This window comes from Myripristis murdjan, chromosome 14 (genome assembly GCF_902150065.1).
Source record: "Myripristis murdjan chromosome 14, fMyrMur1.1, whole genome shotgun sequence".
NCBI lineage: Eukaryota > Metazoa > Chordata > Actinopteri > Holocentriformes > Holocentridae > Myripristis > Myripristis murdjan.
Genome location: NC_043993.1, coordinates 21,613,113 through 21,630,154, shown reverse-complemented (window position 1 = coordinate 21,630,154; position 17,042 = coordinate 21,613,113). Strand labels below are relative to the sequence as shown.

Below are 17,042 nucleotides of genomic sequence, written 5' to 3'. Positions count from 1 at the left end.
TCTTCTCAGTTCATACAAACTCTTATTATTGACTGAGCTTCTTGGTTAAAAAAAAAAAAAAAAAATCATTGCCTTTGCCCCATTTTGTGACCACACTGAAGGGCTGACAGGTGAACTTTCAGCCTGTCAGATAAAAACCCCACTGTGTCACAATGTGATCTGTCGAGAATAAAGAAAACCAGCAGGGGCGCTGCACTCGCTCTCCCTCTTCATGAGGTTTGTTTGGAGCAGAAAACAAGAATGTGAACCGGAAGCTCTAAGGTGTATGCGGCTAAAAATCAAAGATCTTGAATTCGCGAGATGGATCACTCAACAGTGAAAAATCCTCTACGCGTGTGCTGTCCATCACTGAGAACAGACTGTGAGCAAAATGCTGTACAAAACTGCAGCTAATGTATAGTAACATGTCATATAAATAACTTTAATATAAAAAAAAAATAAGTCTTAAAAAAAAAAAAAAACAGAAATGTTTTATAAATCACAATCTGGGGGTTATCATTCAGACAATATCATGGTGTTTTATTTTACAATTTTATGTACTTACTAATTTATTTACCCTTAGGAAGAAAACACATTTTTATTTCCAAATAAATAAATAAATAAATAAATAAATAAATAAAGGAGAAAAGAAAAATCCAGAATATTGGAAGTCTCCCCTTTCTTTTCATATTTGGTAATTGCCCAACATAAAAAATAAGTTATGTTGCCTTGTGTAACATAAGGTGCATGAACACTTCACTTGAAACAGAAATCAGAGCATATTCACAATAAGACAAACTAGACTCTGCTAAAGTTTCTGAAGAAACTTTGAATGCGCTTGCCACCCTTGCGACCGCCTAGCCCTGTGGTAAACCGCCAGCCCTGTGCTGTTTGTAGGTTGTGTAGTGTTGTCGTTCTTTCCCAGGCGGGAAGCAGCATCCTGAGGTCTATATCACGAAGCAAGCTCAGTTTTCCCTGGATTGCTCAGAGCTATCCGGCTACACTAATCGAGATCATGGTGATCAGGGATAAGCGGTATCATGACACTGGTTATCAACTTGCTCACTCGATCCAGGTTTGCCTCATCAGGAGCCGTGAACGCGCACGACTAAGGGGCGGGTTGAGCGACGAGGAAAAACTCAGCGTATTTCACGACGGAGGAGCAGCGTATTATATTGGAAAAGTATGAGGAGGAAAAACAACATTTACATCCTAAATTTAACACCGTGGCTGCCGCGAAGAGAAGGCGGAATGCTTGGCAATGTATTGCCGACTGCATAAATGCGTAAGTTACACATCAGTGGCTCAAGTAGTCCACATCTGACACTGAAACAGATGAAATCACTGCACTGCACAGATATGCGCTGTGTGTATGACAGGTATAGTTGAATTCCTCCAGGTGTAACCCCTCAGGGGTTAAAAGAACATGGGAGCAAGTAAAAACACAAAAACACAACACAAGAACATCATTGCATGGTAAGTTTGTTGGCCTGTTATACAGGCTATAATAAAATAAAGCGGGCGCCAAAATTCAATCACGTCAGTACATCAGGTTGATAGCCTGATTAAAATCAGATACTGAGCTGCGTTAGAACTTAGCAGGAACAACAGGAAAATATAAAGGCCGACTCGCCCTGTTGAATGACGGGTACAAATGATCCTTTTTCACATTTCACCCAGGAATAATTTGCCCCCCAAAAACATTTAGAGCTAGTTAATTGTACCATTTAAATGTCCCTAAAATGTTGTGAAATGCCTCTACTTTTAATTATCAAATTTCTTTTAATGATCTCTCATTTCTGTTTTACTCTCATACAGAGTGTCAGATTTGTATAGCAGGCAGCTGTTTGCCAGGCTGAAGTGTGCTGTTTCACTTTAGTATTACATCCCTTCTCTCATACAGATAGTCGTCGGAAAAAATCTAACGGATTTGATCGGCCTAGGAAAATCCTTTCACGCCATAATGCTCTCCTCACTATTTGGACTAGTTGTTCAATGGGATTCTCAGTGACTGGGCAGGCCATGTTTTGGCAAACAGCTGATTGGCCAGGGGGCGGTGCTTTATGTAGGATTCAATCCTATTCAGGTTCAGGATAGGTTTCCTATCCTAATCAGAGGTGAACCAGCTTTGTGATACAGAAAATCTGGAGTTGAGCCTGAAGTTATCTCGCTAACGCCTTAATCCTGCTTCGTGATACAGGCCTCTGGTCTCCTGCATGTCAGGCAGAGACACTAACCACTTTGCCATTGTGGCTTGTCTGTCCTGAGGCAGAAATGAGGCTCTGTAAAGCACACAGCCTGAGTGACAGTGGTGCTTGGGACAGAATCGCCTAAAAGTAGTGGTCAAACAACTGCTTTTTCCTCAATGACAGTGAGTCCGAGCGGAAAATAAAAGGTATGAGAAAGGTAAGGCTTTTGGCTTGCAAACTGTGTCAAAAATATGTTCTGACCCCCAAAAATGTCCGCCCTAGAGCAAGTTAAAAAAGTGTGTTTCTCCTTCTCTAAAAATATTTTTTCAGATAGAGACTATACACAGTGTAGCTAATTTTGTTTAGAAGTACTGAAAAAAAGAATATGAATAGTTCTAAAAGCCTGTTTGCTTGTTTCTGAGGGCTTAGTCTAAGTTTCAACAAACTGTCCAAGACAAATCAACTATATTATTTTTTTATTATTATTATTTTTTTATTTTTTAGAAAAATCACAGGAATATCTTACTGATGATGGGATTGGTTTTGTTGATTAAGTTTGGTAGATGTCAGGTTCAGACAGAGAGATACAGATTTGAAATTCAGAAACCAAAAATACTAGGCCTATGAATTGTAAAACAACATGTAAACTAGCCTCATTCTCCCAATGGTTCCATGTAATCTACCACATGGCTTAAGAGAGCGCTTGGCTCAACCTGCAAAGGACTGTGGTCCATAATCCTTTCCTTTTTGGTTGATCTTGTGTCACCTTGTGGAAGGAAGCAACAAAGCTCCCAACTGCATCCTTTCCTTCATACAGAGTTCCTTACCTAGTCATCAACACAGCATGTTCCACATCACTGCAAGCCCATGGAACGCACACTTCTTTCAGACTCCTATATTATATGGAGTGGGTGGCATTTATTGGTGTTATACCCCTCCAAGTTTCCAGGAGAACAAGCAGCTAACAGCAGTGAAGCTGCCTGGCATTGTATCAACATGTTAAGATGTGCTACATTCAAGGAATAACACACAGCCAATGCAATGCAATTTAAATGAAATGTAAAATCATTTAGAATGTCAAATGTCTAACATTGGTTTTAGTTTGAAACAAGTTGTGCCCTGGGGAACATATCCTAAAGGTATCCTAAAACACAGTGTAAGTGTGCCCTGCTCCATAAAGCTCTTGGAGATCAGTTGAGTCTTGTTTGCTGTTAATTAAAATCATTAATTGCAAAACCAACCTCAGAGCAGCATCCCTACCAGCTCTTTCTGTGCAGGACCCAACAGGAGGAACTCTGTTACATTTGTTTTCCACATGAACCCATCAGATGGCAATGGTGGCATTACTCACTACAGTTTCAAGTCTGAGCTCTTTTGGGACATTTTGGGAATGCCTGAACATTGAATTGCTAATATATTCCAGCAATATTTTGGGGGGGACATTTTTGGAGTGCCTGAACATTGGGGGAGACTTGTACCTCTCAATGTATATGGGCGTTTGGGCCTTGATTCAAATTTACTTTCATGGCTGCAGCATCACATCAAATACAAAAGATCAACATGTCAACATGTGAACCTTGGGATTTCCACTAGAATTTAAAATAAAGGTCTGCAGATTTGAACAAACCTGGACTGCACAGCAGTAATGAAACCACCTGAGGGAGAGGCAGAGTTGAAAAAGCTATATAAACACTTTATTTGGTGGTAACTTGGTATCAGCAGTGATTTTTGTATTTGCAATGGAAACCTCATTCCAGCTAATTTTTATGGAGCTGTTGGGTCTGTGTGCATCCAGTCTAGTAATATTTAATAATGACTAGACACACCAGGAGTTTCATGAATTCTGTGTGGTTACAATCTAAAGACAATCTTGATTTAACTCATTTAAAGAGGTTTTGTGAATAAGGCCCACAGACATTACATATCATACACCAGTAATAAAATGTGCTGGCATTCTAAGTCTGACAAAGGCTATCAACTCTCTGATTTTTGAAAGTTGTCTTTGAGTCACCCTTATAAAAGTAATTCCTCTTTTCATACTTCTCTACCTTCCTGAAATCACAACTCCATCACATTTTCACCTCAAATCTCATTTAATTGAAAATGAGAACGCAATCCAACACTAAAATACATAAAAAGTATGCATAAAATAAACTACATAAATTCAAACAAGACAAATAGGTCTTCCATAAACAGTAATAAAAACATGCAGAAAATCAAACATACACATGAAACATGTCTCTCTTCAATGACAAAACATAAACAATGGTAATTCCTGAAACATTGTGCACTGAGGTAGCAGTAACTGATCATCAGTACATTGAGGTAGCTATCTGGTTGGCTTGTGAGCGGGCTAGCTAGCTCTTTTGGAGGGCTTGTAGGACCTGCTGGGCCATGGCCCGACGAGCTTCCTCCATCATGGTCATCATGCAGGGTCCGGGCAGTACCGTGACCAGCCCAGTGAAGGGTGTGGCCAACTTGGGTACGTTCACCGTATATCCGAAGTAGAGGTATCCCTCTGGTCCAGCATGGCTGTAGTGAAGCTCACAGAGTGGCTGGCCACCCCCAAACACCTCACACAAATTGAGGAGCAGGGCCATTGGCTCCATGGCAACCTGAGGCCCCTGGGCTGAAGAGGAGAGACAGGGGGCATGAGGTGGCTGGGTGGTAGTGGGCCCTCCCACTGCTTTGCAGAAACCTGGGGGGATGGAAGGAGACCGTACCAGGCGAGGGGGCAAAACTCGAGGCTGAGGGGTATTCGAGTGGCGGCGGGGGGGCTGAGTGGGGCATGGCAGAATGCTCTTTGGATGTTTCTGTGAAGATGCCTGCCCCTCCTTGCTGGGCTTAACCGATGACTGCCACTTGATGGAGACGGTCAAGGCGAAGTTCTTCTTGAAAGCTGGAAACAAACAAGAGGGTGTGGAAATCCAGAAAGAATTAAAGGTGCACTTGTTACAAGGTGTCAGTGCCATCTCCCAGTCACATGAGAGACAGAATGTACTGCTGTAACACTGGATTTCTGAAGGATACTGAGGGGTATTTTTGTCTTGTAGTATCTGACTTTTTGAATTTTGTTCTAAATTGGAAATCTGAAGTTTAACATTCAAATTTGACCATTTTCATGGAAAAAGTAAAGAAAATAAATATAAAAACTTGCAAGTATATCATTCTATTCATAGTGGAAAATTTTCCAAAACAACATAGGCCAAAAAAAAAAAAAAAAATTCATTCATAAACCACAGAACTGATTGTGTAAAGCAAACATTTACCCAGGGACTCTTTCCTGCAGAGCCTGGCTGGAAGGAAAAATGATAGAGTTCTAAAATATTTCCGCTATTTGCTCCTCAGATCAAGTCTTCAAATAATATTTATTTATTTATTCTTTGATGTCAGTAGAGAGAGACAGTAAAGGCAGAACAGAGACAAAGGATGACATGCAGCAAAGGGTCCAGGCTGGATTTGAACCCAGGCCACTGCTGTCAGGACTTACTTATGACACATGGTACACATTCTACCAAGTGAGCCACCATGGTGCTCCACCTCAAATAAATTTAACTTTTAAAAAGGGATGGTAAACTTAAATAGGCTATACAATTTTTAAGGGTGCATGATATTGGGGTTTTTACCGATATCTGATTTGCCAATATTTTCCAATTCTTTTGATCGATGCCGATATTTTTTCCACCAAATTGCTGTGGTGAAACATTTTATTATGCCTACTCTTACTGTAATGGCCCACTGACAGATGCACAATGCTTTTAAAAATGTACAAATTCACTGGGCAAAATAAGAAAACTATTTCACCTTAGGTGATGTACAGCATGCCATATTTGTTTTTATATAACATTTTCTTGCAAACAAAACTACAAGATTCATCCTGCTGGATGATTCTGTCCCTGAGACATTCCTGACAACAGACACACCAAGGACAGATTTGATCTCTTTCTCATATTGGCATGTCATGTCAGCAGAAATTTCATTTTGGGCCGATACTGATTTCATTTTAAAAGCCAATATCAGCCAATACCAAATGATGTGCCGATATTATTGTGCATCCTTGACAATTTTTTATTTAAATGTTTTTTATTGACACCAATTGGTATATAACATTTTTTTAAAAACTGAACCAGATAGTTGCAAAGATGTTTACAAGTATTGCAACTATTAAAATGTAAAATGTGCAATTTAAGTAACATCTACATTAGGTAAACAAGTTACACACTACAGTGTTGAGTCATCTTGACTATGTTTCTTTATTTTGGGCTTCTTTTACAACCACGTCCCTTGTGTACAACCCGCGTGGTTGTAAAAGAAAGAGAGAGATAGGTTGGAGCTATCTCATTTAAAGATTTATAGGCTGCTGCAGCAGCATTTTGGACAAACTGCAAGCATGAGAGGGAGGCTTTGCTAACACCAACACAAAGGAAATTACAATAGTCAGGTCGAGATGAGATAACAATATTTATAACCATTTTAAAATCAGTGTCTGTGCAGGATCTCAATCATCCAGGTCATGGTTATTCACAGAGTTGAATCTTTTCATTTCACTTCTCATCCAAGAAGCTTCAGTTCTGAGACTGGTGGGGAGGTCCCACGTATTTAACCTGTAGGGGATATTATCCAGGTCATTTTAAAATCATCAAATGATAAGAATGCTTACAGCTTCAGCTGAAAAACATACATTTATCCACTGAGTTACTGATCATCTAATTTAAAATCACCGTCCATTAGCAGTCAAATTCTTTGTGGTGGGTTTTACAAATGAATTCAAGGAATGCATGACTATATGAGGGGCATCACAGGCATCACTGGATCCAAATATTAGGACTTTGGCTTTACTCTTATAAAAAAAAAAAAAAATGTTTTAAGGATTATGCATCTTTCTGTTTCGAAGGTAAGGTAAATTTGAGTATCATCTGCGTAACCAGGGTGGGAGTTACACAATTTTAGGGGCAAGGCCATTTCGCCTTTGGTGTTGCCACTCTTTTTTAGCGCATTAAGGCCACATGCCAGGGCACCAAGGCCATTGAGTAAAACGCGTGGACTTGTAACCTATGCTATGAATAAACATCATGAATTCATACAAAAAAAAAAAATCACACAAAATACAATGCGATTATACAACTATTATCAACAAAATAAAATGTATCATCAAAATGTGTTCATACTGTGGGCATTTCGCTCCCAAAATATAAAAAGTCTTTTGCTAGTATTCTCTCTGTTTCAGCAGAAATACATGAGATCTGACGTCAGCTAGTCTTTGTCAGCCAGCCAACTTGGGCTTATCATGTTTTCTAGACATTGTGATTTCCCAAAACTGAATAAATACCACACATAGCAACACAAAACTGCTTTGCTAGTTCAATCATACTGTAACTAGAATATCCGCTGGAAAAAATATTTTTTTCATAGACTGATAGTTATACTTCTGCCGACTTCTCAGTCATTTTTAATCTAACAGGTGCCGTGACACAGACTCAGCAGCACAGCTGATCTTTATCTACAACCAACTTATATTAACAGTTATATTTAAATACAGGCTACTGCTTTCCTTCACATCAACTCAGTGGACAAAAACATCAAGTTCACTAGAGAAGATGTTAAAGACAACCACTTACCATTTTTGGATTGTGATGTGCACTTTGATGAGGAAAGGAGCCTCCACATTGGGGTATACAGGAAACCGACCCACACAGACCAATACCTTCTTTTTGACTCACACCATCCACTGGAGCGTATTTTTCATTTGAGCACGGCTAGTCGTGCTGTCATGCTCATTTGAGCACATTCTAAACGTCTGATTGACATTAAGAATGCTCGGTCGGATCTATGTGTTGTATAATGCTTGCGTGCGCATGCAAAACATTGCTTTGCTTCAAAGCCACCAACATGGGCAGAAATTCAATTCATTTTGGGTCGGGATTCGCTTTTTTTCTGCTCGGGATTTTCTTGCATCCTGAATCCACATTTTTGCCAAGATTTGGGCTTTTAAAGGCTGTGGTCTTAAACTTTTCATCAGCGGATGAACAGCCTATTTCAGTTTAATGGTTGTTTGCAATCAATTGCTTACTCAAATTTTTTTTTTGTCTCACTCCCATTTCTTAATTTTGCATTTGAAGCTCTACTTAGAATCATCTTAAGATCCAACAGTGCAAAATGTAAATTCTTGCAATTTCTCAACTAGTCTTAAGATTTTGATCAGGAGTGTATTAAAGAGTGCTTGGCGATCATAAACCAGTAAAGAGTCAGCATCTTGTGTGCCAAATGACAGAGACAACACAAACACAAATACAGCCTCAAAAAATCTCCCAAGTGGAGGTTTTTAGCAAGTGAGCTCAACAGAAATATTAGCTAGGAAAACATATTGTTGGTAATTCCCCCTTATGCTGTACCTAAGGGGGAAATCCCACACAAAAAAACCCAAATTAATTTTGAGCTGTGTGGAACCTAAGCTTAACGTTGCCATTGCACTGATTGACAGGATATGGGTTTCCTTTAAAGCTCATTTATGCTCCACATTAAGTATGTATACAGATACAGACTACCGTATCTGAGGTGGACAACACTGTCTGGACAATCTCTTATCTTTTAATTAACTTCACAGTTTCAGCCTACCTTCCACCAACATCTTTTTGGCCATGGACGCAGCGTGGTGAGATGAGAAGGCGACCACAGCTGACATCCCCACTATGCCAGGCCCAGACTTCAGGGACACTCCCTCCACTCCCTCTGTCAAGCCATGCAGTGCCTGGGTGCACAGACATTATCATTAGCATCATGAAAAGGCACTGACAGTCACACCTTTTGACAGACTTTACCAAAAACAACAAAAAACAATTCTCTTTGTCCTGGTAACATTAGGTAGAGGCCATGAGAACATTACATTAGCTGAGTTTTTTGTTTGTTTGTTTGTTTGTTTGTTTTGTAATCCCGAATCTGAAGAATTATTAGCTACTTTGGACAGAGGAAATATCTTCCATATTCCATTCCATTATTCATGCTTTCCAGAACATAGTATTTGGTACATCCCAAGTCGTGTTTGATGTTATATGGTTATTACAATTATGGCTTTATTCATGTGTTGTAAATGTATGTAGAATCTTTATTCACAAAACATCACATCATCATGACATATTAGCTGTATCTGACTCACAATTTCTAGAGTCACCATTTCAATATAACCAACCAATGAGTGACAAATTTTCAAAATCTGATGATATTTCCCCAAATGTTCTGTAGGACAGTAGTGTTGCTATCTTCCTCTCATTGTTACTGAGTGCTGGATACTGGCTGGATACCGAGCACACAGACAACTGTTTTGCTCCTATTACTATTTATGACTGGGTTTTTCCTGTTCAACATCAGGAAAAATTTTTAGACTTCCTGTATCTCTCTATACCAAAGGAGCAGTAGCCACCAGAGAACCAGAAGTAGAAGAAGACTGAGTTTGCTGCTGTTGGTTTTCTTCACTGAACACGTTCATGTTGGAGGACAAAAATAACTTTCTGCAGAGTACTAAAAGATAGCTAACAGTTAGCATTTGGTGCATCCAGCCAGTATCCAGCACTCAGTAACAACGAGAGCAAGATAGCACCACTACTGTGCTACAGAACAGCTGGGGGAATGTGAAGCGGTATCAAATTTTCAAAATTGGTGAACTATCCCTTTAAGGGGAGGACAACCCACCACATGATGCTACCTGCATTAGGTCCTCTTGCCTGGTAGTAAACGGCAACTCTCCAATGCAGAGGTGGTGTTTCTCAGTGCTACGACAGACGCTAAGGCGAGCACCAGGCTCCAACATGTAGCCATTCAGCAAGCGGATGGCGTTGCCAGCGAGAGCTGGTGTGCCATATTTGGCGTAGGCGAAACCACGGTTCTGGCCACTGAAGTTCATCATGAGCCGAAACTCCCAGAGTGGCGCAACGGAGCTGAACAAAGGGATCAGCAGGTCCTCGTAGGCATCCCGCGGGATCGGGCTGATGAAGACCTCACAACGGTCTCCTGGGGGAGGGCCGTCCCAAACTGCCAGCAGGATGGAAAGACAATGACAATGGTTCAGTTTGGCTTAATTATCTGGACAAATTATCACATGCCCAAGTCAGCAAAATCAAGTAAAGACTTCAGCTATTTTGCCGGCTACTTTGCTTACTGTTTATTAAACTTATCAACTACTCTTATCACAGCTATTCTTCCTGGGGTCCACATAAAAAAGTAACAGTCATGCCAGTTGTGAATAATGTGGGAAATGTGTGTTGTGCTCTCCAGAGGAGTAAAAAATCCCATTTGCCCATTTGCAGATGTTTTCATGACAGAGAGGTGTGTCTACAGTTTCTGCTTTAGAAATGGTCTGCAGCCAGTAATGTCAAATAAACACTATTTCTCTGTCCCTGAACAGCTTCCTCCACGACTTGTGAAAACTGTTGGGCAGTTGAGCCTCATTGAAACTGCACAAGCTTAGTTGTGCACCCCTTTTTTGGGATTGGTGTCATTGGTGTTTGGACATTGTACTCATCAGCTTCCAGATTAGTCACATCACTTTATCTGCCCTGTGAGATACAACAAAGTAAGATTTGCTCTACTGAAACATCCTGTCCTCTCACGGATGCAAGGTTTATTGCACGACCTCCATCTCACAAACCGGCTAACGTACCTGCAATGACGACGTAATCTGTCTCTAGTCCTGTATGATTAGTTGCCATGCAACCATTCCTAAAGTGACAGCTTATCCCATGGGGTGCAGTTTAACCACTCTTAAAAACAGAGTACAATGAGATGTAGGTTGGTTTAAAACTGTATTGGAACCAGACTAAATGTAGTGCAGCATTTCATCATGTCACCTTAACTCATCGCGGGCCACCAGAAATGTTTCCGAGGGCTGCACTTCAAGGAAGCCTGATTTAATAGATACAATCACAAAGTGGGTGTGGTTATTTTGGGCAGTCAAGGTTCCATAAGTAAAAATCATACTAATTTTTCCAAATGCAATGTTTCAGGACTGCCATTTCCAAAGCTCGGACAGGGGGAAAACTCTCCTGGTTGAATCATTAGTACAAACCAATCACAATTATGTTGAAATAATTCAGGTTCCCTGAAAAAAAGTCGAAAGAGTCCCACAGAGCACCACTTCAGGAAACATCTTCTTGCATGAAGGCACTCACCTTGCTAGGATAAGGTATAGTTCCTTCAATTAGGTAGCACAAACGCTGTTTGTTCACTCATTTTAAACTTCAGCCATGCAGGCAACTACACTAGCTTAGCTTGTTGTGATTCATGAACACTGTGCATGGTCTGTCCTACTTGGCTTGATCATATGCAGTGAGTGTGTGGACTCTCAAGGTGTGTTTTGATTGGTTTTTGCAAAATGAGTGCCATACTCGAGTTTGTCATTTAGCAAAGCATATCATTAAAACAACAATTAAGATAGTATCCTAGACGATATACATCGCACATCCCTAACAGCGATATTACTCAAAATTGCTGTCTCCACTCTTGGTCATCACTGTGACAAAGAGCCTCAGTACAGTCCTGGCTGCCTTTACCATGGAGACTGACGTCAATTAATTCCCAGTGGCACAGGGGCTTGTATGCATTGTGCTGCACTTACTGCTCTGTCATAGCAGTCAACCTGCAGGCTGATATCCTGCTACATCTTGGCCAACTGTCAAAAGATTTTTCAGGACAACGTAAACTCTCAAAGAGCTATCAAAGAGCAGGTGCATACGAAGAATTTATTACTTTGGACATGTTTCCATTTTAATTCTAAAGTAGTAATAGATAGTACAAATTGCATTTCCTGCAGAAAATGTATGTGAGTACTGAAAGAAATTGCTGAAACAATGCTGAAAAGTGTAACGCAAAACCTTAAAAAGGTATTTTAAGCAGTATTGTATGTAGCTGAAGCAGTCGCTCTGAAATCTGTCTGAAATAAGCCAGAGAATAAGATTGTGTTGCCAAAGGCATGCACAATAATAAAGAAGCAAAGAAGACATTATAAATGTGCTTTGCTTAAGAAAGCAAAAAAAATAATAAAAATAGTGCAGAGTGCTCAGTCCCACAAGCTGCTGAGACAGGTGACTGTGCTGACAGCTTCAGGTAGCCACGCCCATCTCTGGAATATTGGAGTGATATTAAAGAGATTACATTGCAGCCTGTTTTGCAGCTGAGGGGTGATGTGATGCATGTCAACAACAATGACTAATAGATTTAGATCTAAATCTGAATGCTTTAGAACTAAATCTAAACCTATTAGTCATTTAGACACTAAATGATGGCAAAATAAGACCCAGGTTTTAAATTCTGGAATTACCCTTTAAAGCTAGGTTGTTGGTCTGATACAAACTTGACAGTAAGTTGATACAACGTTGAATATTAACTCTGGATGGTCCAAATAAAGTGACACCAAATCAAGTGCTCTCCGGCAGTCAGCAAACTCTTAGGCTGATTAAAGATCTATTCAATGTCAATACAATTTAACAGTCCAACGGCATCTTAATGGCTATTTTGTGACATGTTCATAGATATTATGCACGAGTATAAGTTCTAATTTCACATTTAGTCTCATTATATAGGCTACCACTATCTTTTCTCATTTGTATAGGCTACATTACATTCATTTTGATAGATAGATAGATAGATAGATACTTTATTCATCCCGAAGGAAATTCACATTGACATGTTTGGTTATTTCATTCCCCATTCTTTATATTATTGTGTTATTTTGTACATACTCTGGTTTATTTTCTTTTGTGCCAAGTGGGTTCAACAGCTGATATTTTTCAAAGAATCAAACCAAACCTCATAATGCTGTACAGGAGCTTGGGGTGCACAACCGAACTGTTCAGACAGCCCACCCTATTAAGTTGTTACCAGTGATGCTGGGACCTCCAGGGTGACAGACTGTAGTGCAGTGCATAGAGCCACTGTATAAGAGCCATACTACCAGGCACTGAGCTGATGAAGTCATGGATACACTGAAAGATCAAAGATTAAAGTGCTAAATTTATATAATCATAATAATTATAAAAATTATAGGGTTAGGGTTTGCCATGACTTGGGCTGATTCAGAATCACAATATTGTTACTGAATCCCATCACAAAGCAGAGGTCATCAGCTGCAGACCTGATACACTCCTTGGTAGTTCCTTTACCTTAATAAACAAACAAACAAACAAACAAATAAATGAAAAACTTCATCTGAGTTTTTTTCTCCTAAAATTGAGTTTTCTTGTACATTTACGACTTTAATTTTAGAAATTCTGGGTTTTTTTCTCTGAATATTAACCCCGCCTTCATTTTTTTTTCTTACAATGGCACTTCTACGCTGTCCTAACTATCTCCTTACATATGCAGCATTTCTACTCGCTGTGATGTTGGCAGAGAGCAGACTGGCTCTCACCCTCAGGTGGTCCTCCATACTTCCTCTGGCCGTTGACCTGGGTCAGCTTCACATTGTTCTGGTTGAGCCAGGTGTCCAGCGCCTTGAGCCGCTCCAGGTTCAGCAGGCCTGCCTGAGGTGGAGCACAGAGTGGAGACTAACTACAGCTTGCAGTGCAGTCAAGGTCATGAGCAACAGGTGAGCTCATAAAGGCAACAGCAGCTCCTCATTGTACAGCCGGGACAACGCAACGCACGCGCGCGCGCCACACACACACACACACACACACACACACACACACACACACACACACACACACACACACACACACACACACACACACACACACACACACACACACACACACACACACACACACACACACACACACACACACACACACACACACACACACACACACAGTCCCATAAACCAGTAGAGAAAATAGTAGCGTCAGGCCTGGCTGTGCACCATGTAGTCCACAGCACCCAGGTCAGCCCTGCACAGCTTTGCGCGCCCGCGGCTGCCTTGGCCACTTTTGCACGGCCAGGCTTTGGTCAAATCAACAGGAGTATTGAAATTCTGAGCCTGAGGTTTCCAGTGATGCCACACACGTGCTGGTTTATCACAGGAAAACGTGTCTAAAATTACACAATACATCAGCAGCGGGAGCTCTGTCTGGCTTTGAATATTTCACTTGTATTTTATTTTATTTGTGCTTTATGTAGCCTATATTTATTGTCTGTGAGGCAGCTAATACCATGCACTTGAGTCCATGACAAATTTCCCCCAGAGGACAATAAAGTATATTCTATTTTATTCTATTCTACTTCAATGTAAATATGATGCGGTTTCAACAGTGTAGCAACAAAAAGACGTGCCCCTGTCGTACAATATGAGGCAAACCGTTTCTTTTCACTTCGAAGCTACTTAACGTGAAATTTCGGAGAAAATGTTTTTCAGGGGTTTAACTGGACTAAGACCTTAATTATCTAGAGGGTAAACAAGACAGCAAATTAAAGAAACTTGAGTGAGGTACCTGGCTGGTTTTGCTCTCTGCTTTGCCTTGCATCTCAGCCAACTCTCCACACCAAGTGCAAAGCTGCAGCCTCGCAAACTGTGAGGAAGCATCGGCTGCGGCCCCGCCCCCCTCGGCCCTGCGGCCTTCCACACACGTGTTGTGCGCGTGTAACTTGCTGTATTCATGGCACTGTAGGATGTCATCACGGACAAGTTCTTTTTCACCTACAGAATTAGAGTATAAAAGTAATTGTCAGGTCTGGAGAACCCGACTGTGAGAGCCCGCCTGCTCTCTGCCATACAGCAGAGAGTAGAAATGCGAAACATCTAATGAGATAATTGAGTCATAACCGCAGCAAACAGTAGAAGTAACCCTAAGCAAATAATTGGCTAAATAAATAAAAGTGCAGGGGCATATGAAAAGATATCAGCTTCTGTTAGAGGTGTAATGATTCATCAAACCCACGGTTCTAATTTGGCATCTTACTGGTATGAAATGACAACATGTGGCAACATGTCATGAATAATGGATAAAACCAAAAAAATTATGTATGGTGACACAATAATACATTTCTTAACTGTCAGAAAATGTCCCATACCATTTATGCTGTCTGTCTTTTTAATACAGTATCTCTGGTTGCATTCATTCATTTCAGGCAATATTACAAACCAATAAACAGGACTATTTTATCGCAGTATTGAATTATAATATGGTATTTACATCATTGTGATTAAGTACTTTATAAAGCATTTAATTAGCCAAAAACAGACATGCCCATCTGTCTATTCTATTATTGACAGGGGTTTCTATTGCTTTTTGTTTTGTTTTTCAGAAATTGTAACAAATTACACATATATATTGATTTCCATCATGTAAAAGTAAATAAACCTTGACTGAGGAGTTTGTTCATATGCCCGACTCCTACCTTCCAAATTTACTCGTATCTATCTATCATATATGTATATATATCTATAGATCTATATATCTATATCTATATATCTATAGATCTATAGATATATATATAGATCTATAGATATAGATATATAGATCTATAGATATATATACATATATTTATTCAGAATATCTATATATATACAGTACAGGCCAAAAGTTTGGACACACGTTCTCATTCAATGCGTTTTCTTTATTTTCATGACTATTTACATTGCAGATTCTAACTGAAGGAATCAAAACTATGAATGAACACATGTGGAGTTATGTACTTAACAAAAAAAAGGTGAAATAACTGAAAACATGCTTTATATTCTAGTTTCTTCAAAATAGCCACCCTTTGCTCTGATTACTGCTTTGCACACTCTTGGCATTCTCTCGATGAGCTTCAAGAGGTAGTCACCTGAAATGGTTTTCCAACAGTCTTGAGGGAGTTCCCAGAGGTGTTTAGCACTTGTTGGCCCCTTTGCCTTCACTCTGCGGTCCAGCTCACCCCAAACCATCTGGATTGGGTTCAGGTCCGGTGACTGTGGAGGCCAGGTCATCTGCCACAGCACTCCATCACTCTCCTTCTTGGTCAAATAGCCCTTACACAGCCTGGAGGTGTGTTTGGGGTCATTGTCCTGTTGAAAAATAAATGATCATCCAACTAAACGCAAACCGGATGGGATGGCATGTCGCTGCAGGATGCTGTGGTAGCCATGCTAGTTCAGTGTGCCTTCAATTTTGAATAAATCCCCAACAGTGTCACCAGCAAAACACCCCCACACCATCACACCTCCTCCTCCTTGCTTCACAGTGGGAACCAGGCATGTGGAATCCATCCGTTCACCTTTTCTGCGTCTCACAAAGACACGGCGGTTGGAACCAAAGATCTCAAATTTGGACTCATCAGACCAAAGCACAGATTTCCACTGGTCTAATGTCCATTCCTTGTGTTTCTTGGCCCAAACAAATCTTTTCTGCTTGTTGCCTCTCCTTAGCAGTGGTTTCCTAGCAGCTATTTGACCATGAAGGCCTGATTGGCGCAGTCTCCTCTTAACAATTGTTCTAGAGATGGGTCTGCTGCTAGAACTCTGTGTGGCATTTATCTGGTCTCTGATCTGAGCTGCTGTTAACTTGCCATTTCTGAGGCTGGTGACTCGGATGAACTTGTCCTCAGAAGCAGAGGTGACTCTTGGTCTTCCTTTCCTGGGTCGGTCCTCATGTGTGCCAGTTTCGTTGTAGCGCTTGATGGTTTTTGCGACTCCACTTGGGGACACATTTAAAGTTTTTGCAATTTTCCGGACTGACTGACCTTCATTTCTTAAAGTAATGATGGCCACTCGTTTTTCTTTAGTTAGCTGATTGGTTCTTGCCATAATATGAATTTTAACAGTTGTCCAATAGGGCTGTTGGCTGCGTAGTAACCTGACTTCTGCACAACACAACTGATGGTCCCAACCCCATTGATAAAGCAAGAAATTCCACTAATTAACCCTGATAAGGCACACCTGTGAAGTGAAAACCATTTCAGGTGACTACC

The 17,042-nt window shown here is 40.5% G+C and overlaps 1 protein-coding gene across 2 annotated transcripts; it reads right to left on the bottom strand.

Moving 5' to 3' along the window:
- Positions 1-3,980: 3,980 nt before the first annotated feature.
- LOC115371519 (dead end protein 1-like) lies at positions 3,981-14,714 on the bottom strand. Of its 2 annotated transcripts, XM_030068937.1 has the most exons (6): positions 14,585-14,714; positions 13,567-13,678; positions 9,868-10,193; positions 8,784-8,916; positions 4,892-5,067; positions 4,516-4,797 (listed from the first exon to the last, which is right to left on the bottom strand). In XM_030068937.1, exons 1-6 carry the CDS (start codon positions 14,615-14,617, stop codon positions 4,657-4,659), a joined length of 921 nt encoding a protein of 306 aa, XP_029924797.1. In that variant the 5' UTR covers positions 14,618-14,714; the 3' UTR covers positions 4,516-4,656. The 2 variants fall into 2 exon arrangements, with proteins under 2 accessions (XP_029924796.1, XP_029924797.1); XM_030068936.1 differs by having other exon boundaries at positions 3,981-5,067.
- Between the last annotated feature and the right edge of the window lie 2,328 nt (positions 14,715-17,042).